Genomic DNA, 14,294 nt, shown 5'->3' with positions numbered 1-14,294 from the left:
TTATAGGTGCACTCCACCACAATCTCATCACCCTGCAGAGAGGAGGAGATACTGCTTTTAGAAAGATCTAATGACTAATACCACAGTTAACCTGATAAAGAATCCAATGAAATACAGGAAGTAGATGGATGCTTACTTGTTTGATGTTCTTAATGGTCTCCAGATTGATGAACCCCTGTAGCTCAAAGTTGTCATCCATGGCCAGGAAGTCAATCTGTGTTCCATTCCTGCAAAAGGTAGAATCAAGAACACATCAGTGGGGAGAGTGAAGAACCATCAACAACGATCATCAAAGCATATCGCTGCTTATCCTGACAATGACACTTTACACTAACAGTCATTGGTAGAACTGTAGAACTCATCATAATCCTGTCCTCCAATAGGGATGCCAGCATTTTCTGGAAGTTAGAAACGCCTAGTATGAAGAAGACAATGTAAAGACAGCTCAGACTAACATTTGTGTAGGTGTGTGTTCATGCATGTATGTATGTATGTATTAATGTCTCCAGAAGGGGGCAGTCTCTCACCCCTCCTGTGTTCCAGACAGACACCAATTTCAAGCAGTCTGCCCCTGGTCCTCCCGTGTAGCATTGTTGCTCGTTGATCTGGATCACAGATAAGGGGCAGCTGTAGAGAAGCATGTGGTGGACCAGGTCCAGGTTCTTGATCACTGGCTCCACCTGAGACCGGCAGAGAGAGAGAAGGAGCAGGGAAGAGATTTCAGACTAACTACTAAATTGTAGTCATTGTATAATTATTAGACCATGAAACACGAGTGGTCATTTACCCGATACATATGATGTTTCCCATTGAGCTTTGGCATCTTCATGACCTTGCAGTTGTAGTATGTATGTTCAGCAGGAACAATAAACTGTAATGGAGGAAATACTGTGTTAATACCATCCGTGTGGCCAGTCCATTCTGTTCTAGTCACATGTTGTAGGCTAAGGATACTAAATCAAATTGTATTGGTCACATGGTTAGCAGATGTTATTGCGAGTAGTGAAATTCTTGTATCTACCTCCCGTATAACCAATATTAATTCAATCTGACCTGTTCCACTTCAAGAATAAAGAGCAACTTCAAACTAAAAGTCCTGCTGTGCCTGATCTAGAGAGACATACTCCTGCTACAGGATGTGTGAGGTCACTCTTACATTGTCCATAACAAAGTCCAGATAGTTGCCGTCCCGGGGGCTGGATCTGGGCATGAACTTGAGCAGGTTCACCTCCTTGGTCCCCCTTGTTCTGAAATGGTACCCGATGTCATCACTTTTCCCGTAGGCATAGATCAGCTTCACTGGACTGTCCTATGGGAGGAGATGGAACAAACATCAATTGACAATACATACAAGAACCAGAAGACTGCACAGGTTGAGGACTACAACACTAACTACATAATGTTGCGACATTGATGTTGCAATACTTGTTATGACACCATTGTCTTTATTAATGCTTCTTATATTTGTGAATCTCCGTGGGAACCATTTAGGGTTAGGGACATGTAGGGTTAGGGACAGCTGACTTTAAAAACGGTTTGTCAGCCTCTGTGGTTTGGCCATTGATCTACTCACCTTATTTTTTGTAGTGAAACCAGCATGTGGATGTAAACTGGAGATGGTCTCTGGACAGAGGAGAAAATAACCAGGGTTTGAGGAGGAAATTGGAACTTTGCATTGGCCTGCCTTGTAGTGAAATGATGAGAAGATATGACATTACAGACAATGAAGCACAACAATGAAAAGCCAGAGCACAATCTAGTGAAGAAACCTGGGGCTGAGTGCAGAGAAAAGATTCTGGTCCAAACAACAGAAGGTAACATACTTTAAACTAGGTATTGAACCTTGGGAATGGCCAAAGGAGCAGATCCTATTTCTCAGGGATTTGGGCTCCCTTTTGGTGTCCTGGGGAAGGATATTTTAGACCACCCGCACTTGAGAAACCAACTGTTCTATCTTTGTTCTACAGAATACATCACTTTAGGGGTAAAAATCATACCAGTCTATCATGATAAGGGAACGCGAGTGTCTGCTTTAATCCTTTAAAAAGACTTTGTTCACACATTATTTTGCAACAATTTGTGTCTGTGTAAAATATGTTGACTCACGGTGATGTGGAAGTCTTCCTGGTCACATGACTGGATGGACCTCCAGAAGGTCATGGTGGTTTGACCATCTGTCTCAGTCAGGGACAGCAGGGTGTAGCTCTGTTTCTCATCCACCAGGGGAAATGAGTTCCCTGTGGCATGATAATCCTGAAGGAGGAACACACACTGATGTTACCTGGACTCTTTATAGAGCTTAATTAAGAGTTATGTTTTATTATACTTCATTGTTGTGGAGTTTCCATCTCTTCTCTAAAACTTGAGCAACACATTCACATCAATGGAGGCTGCTGAGGGGAGGACAGCTCCACATAATGGCAGCAAAGGAGCAAATTGAATGGCATCAAACACATAGAAATATTTGATTCCATTCCACTTTTTCCCTCCAGCACATTACCACCAACCCGTCCTCCTTAAGGTGCCAGCAATCTCCTGTGATTCACATGTAACTTTAAATAGTAATTTGATCTTGCAAAGGTTTTGGAGGTGTTGAAAACCAATACACCTACAACTCCAGATAATTACTACTACAACTGTTAACACCAAGATCTACAATATAACTACTGCTTAGACCTATACCTACAATAGAACTACTGCTAAGACCTAGACCTACACTAGAACTACTGCTAAGACCTAGACCTACACTAGAACTACTGCTAAGACCTAGACCTACAGTAGAACTACTGCTAAGACCTAGACCTACAATAGAACTACTGCTAAGACCTAGACCTAAATTAACTACTGCTAAGACCTAGACCTACAGTAGAACTACTGCTAAGACCTAGACCTACAATATAACTACTGCTAAGACCTAGACCTACAATATAACTACTGCTAAGACCTAGACCTACAATATAACTCCTACTAAGACCTAGACCTAAAATATAACTACTGCTAAGACCTAGACCTACACTATCACTACTGCTATGACCTAGACCTACACTATCACTACTGCTAAGACCTAGACCTACAATATAACTCCTGCTAGACCTAAAATATAACTACTGCTAAGACCTAGACCTAAATATAACTACTGCTAAGACCTAGACCTACAATATAACTACTGCTAAGACTAGACCTACAATATAACTCCTACTAAGACCTAGACCTAAATATAACTACTGCTAAGACCTAGACCTAAACTATAACTACTGCTAAGACCTAGACCTACAATATAACTCCTCTAAGACCTAGACCTAAAATATAACTACTGCTAAGACCTAGACCTAACTATAGCTACTGCTAAGACCTAGACCTACAATAGAACTACTGCTAAGACCTAGACCTACAATAGAACTGCTACTAAGACCTAGACCTACAATATAACTGCTGCTAAGACCTAGACCTACAATATAACTGCTGCTAAGACCTAGACCTACAATAGAACTGCTGCTAAGACCTAGACCTACAATAGAACTACTGCTAAGACCTAGACCTACAATAGAACTGCTACTAAGACCTAGACCTACAATAGAACTGCTGCTAAGACCTAGACCTACAATATAACTGCTGCTAAGACCTAGACCTACAATAGAACTACTGCTAAGACCTAGACCTACAATATAACTGTTACTAAGACCTAGACCTACAATATAGCTACTGCCAAGTGAAAACCAACAAAACATTAGCACTGATACTGGTACTGTCTAATAGCTAATGACCTACAGAGTATAACTGGTTTAGATACGTTGAAGTAGTTGCCATTATGGTCCGACCCATCCAATGACGATATCCGCTCCAGACCATGACCTACATTATGGGATCAACTCGAATCCCTACCCTAGCCAGTGGTCTTGACTGACAGCTGGAGCGTGATGGTGCCCTCGACCTCACTAAACCCCCACTTCTGGATGACATTGTTGTCCGCTTCAAGTTACTCCATGAATGGCATAAGGGTGTCCTGCTATCCCCTGGTCCCTGGAGTCCAAGCCAGGAGCAGGGAGAGGAATAGAGGGATCATACTGTCTGTCACCCACAGATAGAACGTGAGACTGAGAACTCGACCCGCTGAGAGAGACAAATGGTCCCAAACAAACAGCTAGCTACGGCTAAGCAGATAAACAGATAGCTACGGAGAACCGCTAAGATTCTGATTCACACTCACTGACTGGCCATGTCCAAATGCCCATACTATAGTTTTAAATAGTAGGCTTTTTGGGTGTGAGGAAATAGACGATTGTACTGTAGGGAAATTGAGACCCAGGTGTTTTTGACAACCGTTTATAATCAGCTAATCAGAGGAAGAGGCAGGCTGTAGGAAAATGAACGAATGTATGAATGTATGGGTAGGGATTAACTACAGGCAGTAGAGAGCAAAGGAAAGGAAACTAGGAAAGGAGGAAATGAAAGGGAGCAAGGAAACAATGAAAGGGGGAAAGGGAAGGAGGAGAGGAAATTGTGCTAGGATAGGAAATGAGGAAAGGAAGTTAGCACATGAGGAAAAGAAGATAGGAAAAATAGGAAAGGGAGCAAGGAAAGGAGGAAAAGAAAGGGAGCTCAGGAAATAAGGAAAGGGAGTGAGGAAAGGAGTTAATGTGGTAGGGATTTACCACAGCCAGTAGAGAGTAAAGAAAAGGAAGGGAAAGGAAGCTAGGAAAGGAGTAAATGAAAGGGGCAAGAAAAAGTGATAGGTTGTTGTGACAGGCTAGTTTGTGACAGGCTAGTTTAGTCACAGGCTGCTGCTGGATACTAAGATACTTACGTTTCTTTCAGTACAAACCGTCATGCAACGTAGCAAACATTGAATCCAACTAAACGCACCCCACTTGCTTTTGGCAATAGCTGCTAATCAGAGAAGGGGGACACGATTGCCTTGTTTCCCGCTATTTATGCATTTTGTATAGCCCTCCCCGCTTCTCTTATTCAAACACATCTGGCCTCAATTTTCGCAATTTCACTAACTATAAAACGTTCTATTTTCGCATACCATTTAGAACGCAAAGAGATACGGGTATTCGGTCAGTGGCGAGCAGAAGCATAGCTGTTTCTTTGGGAGTGTTTGTCGCTCAGCGGGTCGAGGTCTCAGGGTCTAACTGTGGGTGACTGAGTATGATCCATATATTTTTCTCCCTGCTCCTGGCTTGGACTCCAGTGACCGGGGCACAGCAGGACATCCTTATGCCCTTCGTGGCGCACCTTGACCCGAAGAACAACGTGAACTTGAAGTGGGGGTTCAGTGATGTCCAGGACACTATCACGTTCCAGCTGACGGTGAAAACCACTGGCTGGGTGGGATTCGGGTTGAGTCCAAATGGAGGCATGGCTGGAGCAGATATAGTTATTGGCGGTGTCGGACGAGATGGCAACTACTTCAAGGTATTTAAATCCGTAATCATTGCTATTAGACACAACCTTATCAGTGGTGTTTTTCACATGGGAGTAGTTATTTTAGGTCTTAGAAGCAGGCTAGGCCTACAGTAACCGTAAAGTGTTAACAGTTGTAGTAGTAATTATCCTCTAATTGTCTGGAGTTGTAGGTGTGGTGTTCAACACCTCCTAAACTTTTGGAAGATCAAATTACTCTTTAAAGGTACATATGAATGTTTTAAACAAGGGATGCAAACTCCACAACATGGAAGTATAACAAAACAACGATTGATTAAGCTCTAAAGTGGTTCTGGGGGTGGAATGGTATCAAACATTTCCATGTGTTTGCTGCCATTCCATTTGCTCCTTTGGCCATTATTATGAGTGTCCTCCCCTCAGCAACCTCATTGACGTGTTCAAGTTTTAAAGAAGAGATGGAAACTCCACAACAATGAAGTATAATAAAACATAACTCTTAATTAAACTCTATAAAGCGTCCAGGTAACATCAGTGTTTGTGTTCCTCCTTCAGGATTATCATGCCACAGGGAACTCATTTCCCCTGGTGGATAAGAAACAGAGCTACACCCTGCTGTCCCTGACTGAGGCAGATGGTCAAACCACCATGACCTTCTGGAGGTCCATCCAGTCATGTGACCAGGAAGACTTCCACATCACCGTGAGTCAACTGTTTCAGACTCTTAACAAGTAATGTGCTGAAAGTGTTCAGGATTGTAGAGGACAATTATGTTCCCTTGTCATAGACTTCCTATTCAGAAAAGGTTTGTTTAAAAATATCTCAGCAACCTAAAGCCTGTTTTGAGAATTGTTCCCCTTTTCCCTAAATGGAGCAAAAGTTGGATGCGAGGGTGGGTCAAAGTATCATTCCCCAAGAGACCAGGAAGTAGCTCACACCCCTGAGAAATGGGCTCTGCACCTGGCCGTTCCTCAGGTTCAATGCCTGTTTCTCTGGACACTCTCATTTACATCCACCTACTGATTATTTAGATTAAATTACCACAAATCAGGGATTTGGAGCAATGGCTTAAATACGGAGGCCAGCAAACGTTAAAACTGTCCTAACCCGATATGTTTCCCAGAGGATTCACAAATCTAAGTCAAAATAGCATTGGTGCGGCTGGCTTCTGGGTTAAGAAGCAGCGCGGCTTGGTGGGTCATGTTTCGGAGAACGTATGACTCAACCTTCGCCTCTCCTGAGCCCCGTTGGGAAGTTGCAGTGATGAGACAAGATCATAACTACCACTTGTATATCATGAAAAAGGGGGTAAAAAACATCAATAAAGACAATGGGGTGTATTTAATGTCTCAACATTATGTAGTTAGTGTCTCCTGCAGTTTAGGCTTTTTCTTCACGTAGTCAACCTGTCATTTTTGTTCACCTGTGCTTGTATGTATTGTCAATGGAGGTATTCTATCCCTCTCATAGGACAGTCCAGTGAAGCTGATCTATGCCTATGGGAAAACTGATGGCATCGGGTACCATTCCAGCACAAGGGGGACCAAGGAGGTGAACCTGCTCAAGTTCATGCCCAGATCCAGCCCCCGGGACGGCAACTATCTGGACTTTGTTATGGACAATGTAAGAGTGACCTCACACATCCTGTAGCAGGAGTATGTCTCTCTAGATCAGGCACAGCAGGACTTTTAGTTTGAAGTTGCTCTTTATTCTTGAAGTGGAACAGGTCAGATTGAATTAATATTGGTTATACGGGAGGTAGATACAAGAATTTCACTACTCGCAATAACATCTGCTAACCATGTGACCAATACAATTTGATTTAGTATCCTTAGCCTACAACATGTGACTAGAACAGAATGGACTGGCCACACGGATGGTATTAACACAGTATTTCCTCCATTACAGTTTATTGTTCCTGCTGAACATACATACTACAACTGCAAGGTCATGAAGATGCCAAAGCTCAATGGGAAACATCATATGTATCGGGTAAATGACCACTCGTGTTTCATGGTCTAATAATTATACAATGACTACAATTTAGTAGTTAGTCTGAAATCTCTTCCCTGCTCCTTCTCTCTGCCGGTCTCAGGTGGAGCCAGTGATCAAGAACCTGGACCTGGTCCACCACATGCTTCTCTACAGCTGCCCCTTATCTGTGATCCAGATCAACGAGCAACAATGCTACACGGGAGGACCAGGGGCAGACTGCTTCAAAGTGGTGGCTGTCTGGGCCGTGGGAGGACTGGTGACGTTTACATTTAATTAATTTAACAGACACTTATCAGTGCCACGGACCTTTTGATTACATGCCCAACTCTCTTAACTACTAGGCTACCTGCCACCCCCAGAGACATTAATGCATGAACACCCATGTTAGTCTGAGCTGTCTCTCTGTCGTCTTCATTCCAGGCTTTCGAGCTTCCAGAAAATGCTGGCATCCCTATTGGAGGACAGAATCATGATGAGTTCTACAGGCTGGAAATTCACTACAACAACCTGGCCCAGGAAACGGGTAACATTCCACTAGCTAGTAATTAAAATTTTCCAAACCACTGCTATAGGATCACTGGGCTTACCCTGCGCCAGTCTTGACAATTAGGTGTGTGCTAGTTGACTAAAACAAAGCCTGTACACCCTGAGGTTCTCCAGGATTTAGCTTGAATTAGGCCATCATCTAAAGCCCTCATCACTTCTGTCTCCCCCTGCAGGCCGGAGGGATAGCTCTGGCATGAGGCTGTACTACACAGACCAGCTCAGACAGCATGATGTGGGCATCATAGATGCAGGCCTAATGGTGTCCAGCTGGGGCTACGCCATCCCTCCCACCGCCTCTGCCTTCAGAAGCTACGGTCTCTGCAACACATCGCACTTCTCAGATGTACGTTCAGTGCCCTTTGACCTCCAATGAGGTGAAGGGATGATGACATTGTCAAGCAGACATGCAGTCTTTCAAAAGAAAGAAGATGGCATGATTATTCTTTCCTTTCTTGTACCATTGGTAGTGTTCTGCGTTTCAACAATCAGGATTTTGGACAAAATGACACCACTTTCTGCCCCCCCCCGCCGCCGCCTGTCCCTGACCGCTCTGTGATATGACACTACCTTCTCTCCCCCCTAGATCCTGCCTGACCCTGTCCCTGACCTCTCTGTGATCTCTATCTTGCTGCACACTCACCTGGCTGGGAGGAAGGTGAGAGTTGGACTCTTCAGGTGAGGACACTCAAACATATGATCATGGGATATTGTTCCTCATATGACAGTCTTGATGACCAATGTAGACCCACGTAAACAATTTTCTGCTGCGCAACTTTTCATGACGCAGCCAGGAAATGGAAGTGGATCACGTGCAGCTTGTGCACATTAACAAACAGGTAATGGTGGTTGTCTACAACATCAGATGTCAGGATTGGTGACTTGGCAATGTCAAACATCACTAATAGCGCTGAAGCCAGAAGAATAATATACTTGTTGAGCCTAGCGACAGTGCCTTCAGAAAGTATTCACACCCCTCGACTTTTTCAACATTTTGTTGTTACAGCTTGAATTTTTGTAACTGGCCTACACACAATACCCCATAATGTTTAAGTGGAATTAGTTTTTAGAAATTGACAAATGTAATTAAAAATGACTAGCTGAAATGTCTTGAGTCATGTATTCAATCCCTTTGTTATTGCTAGCCTTAATATTTTCAGGTGTAAATTTGCTTAACAAGTAACATAAGTTGCATGGAATAGTGTTTAACCTGATTTTTGAATGACTTTCTGTACACCAATCATACAATTGTCTAAGGTCCCTCAGTCGGGCACTGCATTGCAAAAAAAGATTTAATCACAAAGACCAGGGATCCCTTGCAAAGGGCACCTATTTGTAGATGGGCACAAGCAGACTGTATATCCCTTGGCCCATGAAGTTATTTATTACGCTTTGGCTGGCGTGTCACTATGAAGATGCAGGTGTCCTTCCTAACTTGATTGTCGTGGGGGGAACGCTCAGGGATTTTACCATGAGGCCAATGGTGACTTTAAAACAGTTGGAGATGACTGTTTTTTATTTTATCTACATTGGAGTTGCTTACTAAGAAGCCAGTCTAGTTCCTGAGTGGCAGTTTTGACTTAAATCGATGGCAAAACCTGAATGTTTGTCACGCAATAATCCGCAACCAATTAACAGAAGCTTGAAAATAATAATAGGCTAATGTTGCACAATCCAGGTGTGGAAATCTCTTAGTCTTTCTGGGTAAGACTAAGAGATTTCCACACCATCAGCTGTAATTGATGCCAAAGGTGACTCTGACATGTGTTGACTTGTGGGGGTTGACTACTTATCTAATCAAGAGATTCAATTTATTTGTCAAGTGTAGCTCGTTGACAAAAAATGAATGTATTTGAATCCGTTCTGTGTAAAGTTATCCTGTTGTGGATAGGGGGCAGTATTTTCACGGCCGGGTAAAAAAAAAAAAAAAACTTGCCTGATTTAAATCTGGTTACTACTCTTGCCCAGAAACTAGAATATGCATATAATTAGTAGATTTGCATAGAAAACACTAAAGTTTCTAAAACTGTTTGAATGTTGTCTGTGAGTATAACAGAACTCATATGGCAGGCAAAAACCTGAGAAGATTCCAAGCAGGAAGTGGCCTGTCTGACAATTTGTAGTCCTCCTGTTGCATCTCTATCGAAATTACAGTATCTGAGCTGTTACGTGACACTTTCTAAGGCTTCCATTGGCTCTCTAAAGCCTTCAGAAACCGGATTGAGGCGTCTCTGGGCAGATAACAGCAGCACAGTTTGTCAGTGGACTGCCTGGTGACAGAGACTGGAGATGTGCATTCACGAGACCTCGCCATTTTTTCTTTTCGTCTGTGAATGAATACAACATTGTCCGGTTGGAATATTATCGCTATTTTACGAGAGAAATAGCATAAATTGATTTTTAAAGTGTTTGACAAGCTTCTAAGTACGGTAATGGAACATTTTTGATTTTTTTTGGTCACAATGCGCTCGCGCGTTACCCTTTTGGATAGTGTTCTGAACGCACGAACAAAACGGGGATATTTGGACATAACTATGGATTATTTGGAACCAAAACAACATTTGTTGTTGACGTAGAAGTCCTGGGAGTGCATTCTGATGAACAGCAAAGGTAATACATTTTTTCTAATAGTAATTATGAGTTTAGTGAGCCCCGAAGTTGGCGGGTGTCTGAATAGCTAGCCTGTGATGGCTGAGCTACGTACTCAGAATATTGCAAAATGTGCTTTTGCCGAATAAGGGGTGAGAATACTTTCTGAAGGCACTCTAGAGCCATCACTTGTGTTCATGGTTGTCACACTCACTGCTTGGTTCAGGGACCTCACATCAGACATATGTATGATCTGCTACAGGGCTCTTTGCAGCGAGAATGTGCACCACTGCAACGTGACCACCTGTTGGTGTAAAGTGTGCTTGATTTGACCCTCTGCAGGAATGGAACGCAGATTGACTTCCTGGCTGTGGATGAGAACTATAACTTTGAGATGCAGGGGTTCATCAACCTGGCAACCATTAAGACCATCAAACCAGTAAGCATTCATGGGATTCTTGATCAGGTCAACTGGTATTATTAGTCATTAGCTCTTTCTAAAAGCAGTATCCCCTCTGTGCAGGGTGACGATATTGTGGTGGAGTGCACCTATAACACAGCCACTCGTGAGGGAATCACGCAGCTGGGGCTGGCCACCACTGATGAGATGTGTCTGGCCTTTATCATCTACTACCCAGCCATCAGTGTTGACCACTGCTGGAGCCAGCCAAACATGCATGCATACACGGCCATGATGGGGAAGACCGACTACCAGTAAGAGCCTTCACACTGTCAATTTCACTCACTAAATGCATGCTCTTCAACCGATCACTGCCCGCCCGTCCAGCATCACTACTCTGGACGGCTCCGACTTAGAATATGTGGATAACTTCAAATACCTAGGTGTCTGGCTAGACTGTAAACTCTCCTCCAGACTCACATTAAGCATCGCAATCCAAAATTAAATCTAGAATTGGCTTCCTATTTCGCAACAAAGCATCCTTCACACATGCTGCCAAACATACCCTCGTAAAACTTACCATCCTACCGATCTTCGGCGACGTCGTTACAAAATAGCCTCCAACACTCTACTCAACAAATTGGATGCAGTCTCTCAGTGCCATCTGTTTTATCACCAAAGCCCCATACACTACCCACCACTGTGACCTGTACGCTCTCATTGGCGGCCCTCGCTTCATACTCACCGCCAAACCCGCTGGCTCCAGGTCATCTACAGCTTTCTGCTAGGTAAAGCCCCGCCTTATCTCAGCTCACTGGTCACCATAGCAGCACGCGCTACAGCAGGTATATCTCACTGGTCACCCCCCAAAGCTAATTCCTCCTTTGGCTGCCTTTCCTTCCAATTCTCTGCTGCCAATGACTGGAACGAACTGCAAAAATCTCTGAAGCTGGAGACTCATATCTCCCTCACTAGCTTTAAGCACCAGCTGTCAGAGCAGCTCACAGATCACTGCACCTGTACATAGCCCACCTGTAAACAGCCCATCCAACTACCTCATCCCCATACTGTATTTATCTTGTTCCTTTGCACCCCAGTAGCTCTACTTGCACATTCATGTTCTGCACATCTACCATTCCAGTGTTTAATTGTAATTACTTCACCACCATGGCCTATTTATTGCCTTAACTCCTTATCTTACCTCATTTGCACACACTGTAAATATTCTTTTTTTCTACTGTATTATTGACTGTTTATTCCATGTGTAACTCTGTGTCGAACTGCTATGCTTTCTTGGCCAGGTCTGTTGCAAATGAGAACTTGTTCTCAACTAGCCTACCTGGTTAAATAAAGGTGGAGGGGAAAAAAAAATAATAATCTGCTTATAGACTGGAACTGTCTGGTTGGTTCAGTGGATAGTCTGGACTATGTAAAGCATAATGTCTGTGACCCACAGAGGTATTGTGGAGTTGTTGAAGACTAAAGCTTGGGACCAGGCGTCCATTGCTGTGCATGAGGCCACAATGAAGAAGGTCCCTCAGATTGGGGTTATCAGCAACGAACATGTAAGCACCCACTCAATGAAAATGCTACAACATCCAAACCTACTGTTTATTCTGTTCCTCTGCTCCTCCTATAGAATAACTACACCCTATATGAGGGAAACATCCTCAACATGATGGCTACCCCTTCAGTGAGTTGCAGGAGTGATCCAACTGGCCTGGGTCTGTGAAGCGTTAACTGGCAACAATAGCTTCTGGTTCAGAAGGCTGAATGTTTTCAGAATGAGTCTCCCATGCAATAGTAGAAAGTGTTAACTTATGTTTATTCATGATGTATAAACAAATAAATGTAAGAAATCCATTCAGACGCCTTCCTATGATTTATGTTAAATGTCTTACCATGTCATTTAGGCTATAATAATCCTTGTGGAAGTAGACCACAAAGCCTGTCATGCTGTTTCAGAGTTTTTATATTTATTTATGAGTAGACTGACTGGCTAGGTAGTAGGCACTAGAGTTTGGCTTTATGGACCCAATAACACTGCAATATGTACAGTTGAATGTTTGTGCTGTAGTGTTCAGGCATCCCACCTTAAGCTTCTTGACCACAGTAAAAGTCCAACCCTTGCTGCCCTAGCTCTTTGTTCAAACTCATTTTTGACTCTATGGCCCAATTTTCTGTGCAGTCTAATTTTGATTGTACAGTTGGACTGCTTAAACATTTTCCATCCTTGGAGAATGCCACAAGTAAATTAACATAATTATACAGTCACTGATTTCCTTTTTTATATATATTTTATATTTAACAGGCTATTTGGCTTTCCTTTAGTCATGAACTTGCTCCAGCACTTATTTTAAGTGATTTGTCTGAACAGGCGCACTTTAATTCCGTTCCATAAATGACAGCACATAAAAACAATAACGTGCCAAAAACACGGAACATAGCAAAAGTAAATTGCCCGACAATAATCCACATCAAACAATTACACACAAAGACATGGAGGGGAACAGAGGACTAAATACATGCAGTAATTATGGGATGAAAACCAGGTGTGTAATGGAACAAGACAAAACCAATGGAATATGAGAAATGGAGCGGCGATGGCTAGAAAGCCGGTAACGCCGCCCGAACAAGAGGAGCCGACTTTGGAAGTTGTGACAGTGCCCCCCCCCCCCTTGACGCAAGGCTCCAGCGGCGCGACGACCCTGGAGGGCGATCGCGACGGTGACACTGCCGCAGCAGTTTGGGGTCCAAAACATCCGGAACCCAACACCTCTCCTCCGGACCGTACCCATCCCACTCCATGAGGTACTGAAGGCCCCCTGCCCAACGCCTCGAATCCAGGATAGAATGAACGGAGTACACCGGGACCCCCTTGATGTCCAGAGGGGGTGGAGGGAACTCCCGCACCTCAGATTCCTGGAGCGGACCAGCCACCACCGGCCTGAGGAGAGACACATGGAACGAGGGGTTAATGCGGTAATCAGAGGGAAGCTGTAATCTGTAACATACCTCGTTCACCCTCCTCAGGACTTTGAATGGCCCCACAAACCACGGACCCAGCTTCCGGTAGGGCAGGCGGAGGGGCAGGTTTCGGGTTGAGAGCCAGACCCCGTCCCCCGGTGCAAACACCGGGGTCTCACTGCGGTGACGGTCCGCGCTGTTCTTCTGGCGGAGCGCGGCTTGCTGGAGGTGAACATGGGCGGCCTCCCATGTCTCCGCACGCCTGAACCATTCGTCAATCGCAGGAGCCTCGGTCTGACCCTGATGCCAAATTGCCAGAACCGGCTGGTACCCCAATACACACTGAAAGGGGGAGAGGTTAGTGGAGGAGTGGCGAAGCGAGTTCTGTGCCATCTCGGCCCAGGGCACAAATGCT

The 14,294-nt window shown here is 44.0% G+C and overlaps 2 protein-coding genes across 3 annotated transcripts; one reads left to right on the top strand and one right to left on the bottom strand.

Annotated features, from left to right (window-relative positions):
• Positions 1–473: 473 nt before the first annotated feature.
• Positions 474–4,828, bottom strand: LOC106574779 (DBH-like monooxygenase protein 2 homolog). Its single transcript, XM_082963300.1, has 5 exons — positions 4,823–4,828; positions 2,107–2,253; positions 1,157–1,309; positions 788–871; positions 474–680 (listed from the first exon to the last, which is right to left on the bottom strand). The coding sequence occupies exons 1-5, from the start codon at positions 4,826–4,828 to the stop codon at positions 474–476; spliced, it is 597 nt and encodes a 198-aa protein (XP_082819426.1).
• A 30-nt stretch (positions 4,829–4,858) lies between these two features.
• LOC106574778 (DBH-like monooxygenase protein 2 homolog) lies at positions 4,859–12,779 on the top strand. Of its 2 annotated transcripts, XM_014150848.3 has the most exons (12): positions 4,859–5,418; positions 5,941–6,087; positions 6,856–7,008; positions 7,294–7,377; positions 7,481–7,636; positions 7,801–7,903; positions 8,100–8,269; positions 8,510–8,601; positions 10,855–10,951; positions 11,036–11,226; positions 12,369–12,477; positions 12,552–12,779. In XM_014150848.3, exons 1-12 carry the CDS (start codon positions 5,152–5,154, stop codon positions 12,642–12,644), a joined length of 1,662 nt encoding a protein of 553 aa, XP_014006323.1. In that variant the 5' UTR covers positions 4,859–5,151; the 3' UTR covers positions 12,645–12,779. The 2 variants fall into 2 exon arrangements, with proteins under 2 accessions (XP_014006323.1, XP_014006324.1); XM_014150849.3 differs by lacking the exon at positions 12,369–12,477 and having other exon boundaries at positions 4,860–5,418.
• The last annotated feature ends 1,515 nt before the right edge of the window (positions 12,780–14,294 follow it).

The sequence above is a fragment of the Salmo salar genome, chromosome 17, assembly GCF_965601325.2.
Source record: "Salmo salar chromosome 17, fSalSal1, whole genome shotgun sequence".
Taxonomy (NCBI): Eukaryota; Metazoa; Chordata; class Actinopteri; order Salmoniformes; family Salmonidae; genus Salmo; species Salmo salar.
The sequence above is the reverse complement of the archived record's forward strand: the minus strand, read 5'-3'. Positions and strand labels throughout refer to the sequence as shown.

Coding starts and splice junctions, on each gene's coding strand:
- LOC106574779 (XM_082963300.1), bottom strand. Junction 872..1,156: donor TGGACTTTGTTATGGACAAT/GTAAGAGTGACC, acceptor CCTCCATTACAG/TTTATTGTTCCTGCTGAACA. Junction 681..787: donor GGAAACATCATATGTATCGG/GTAAATGACCAC, acceptor TGCCGGTCTCAG/GTGGAGCCAGTGATCAAGAA.
- LOC106574778 (XM_014150848.3), top strand. CDS start 5,152: ATGATCCATATATTTTTCTCCCTGCTCCTGGCTTGGACTCCAGTGACC. Junction 7,904..8,099: donor CAACCTGGCCCAGGAAACGG/GTAACATTCCAC, acceptor CTCCCCCTGCAG/GCCGGAGGGATAGCTCTGGC. Junction 12,478..12,551: donor GGGTTATCAGCAACGAACAT/GTAAGCACCCAC, acceptor CTCCTCCTATAG/AATAACTACACCCTATATGA.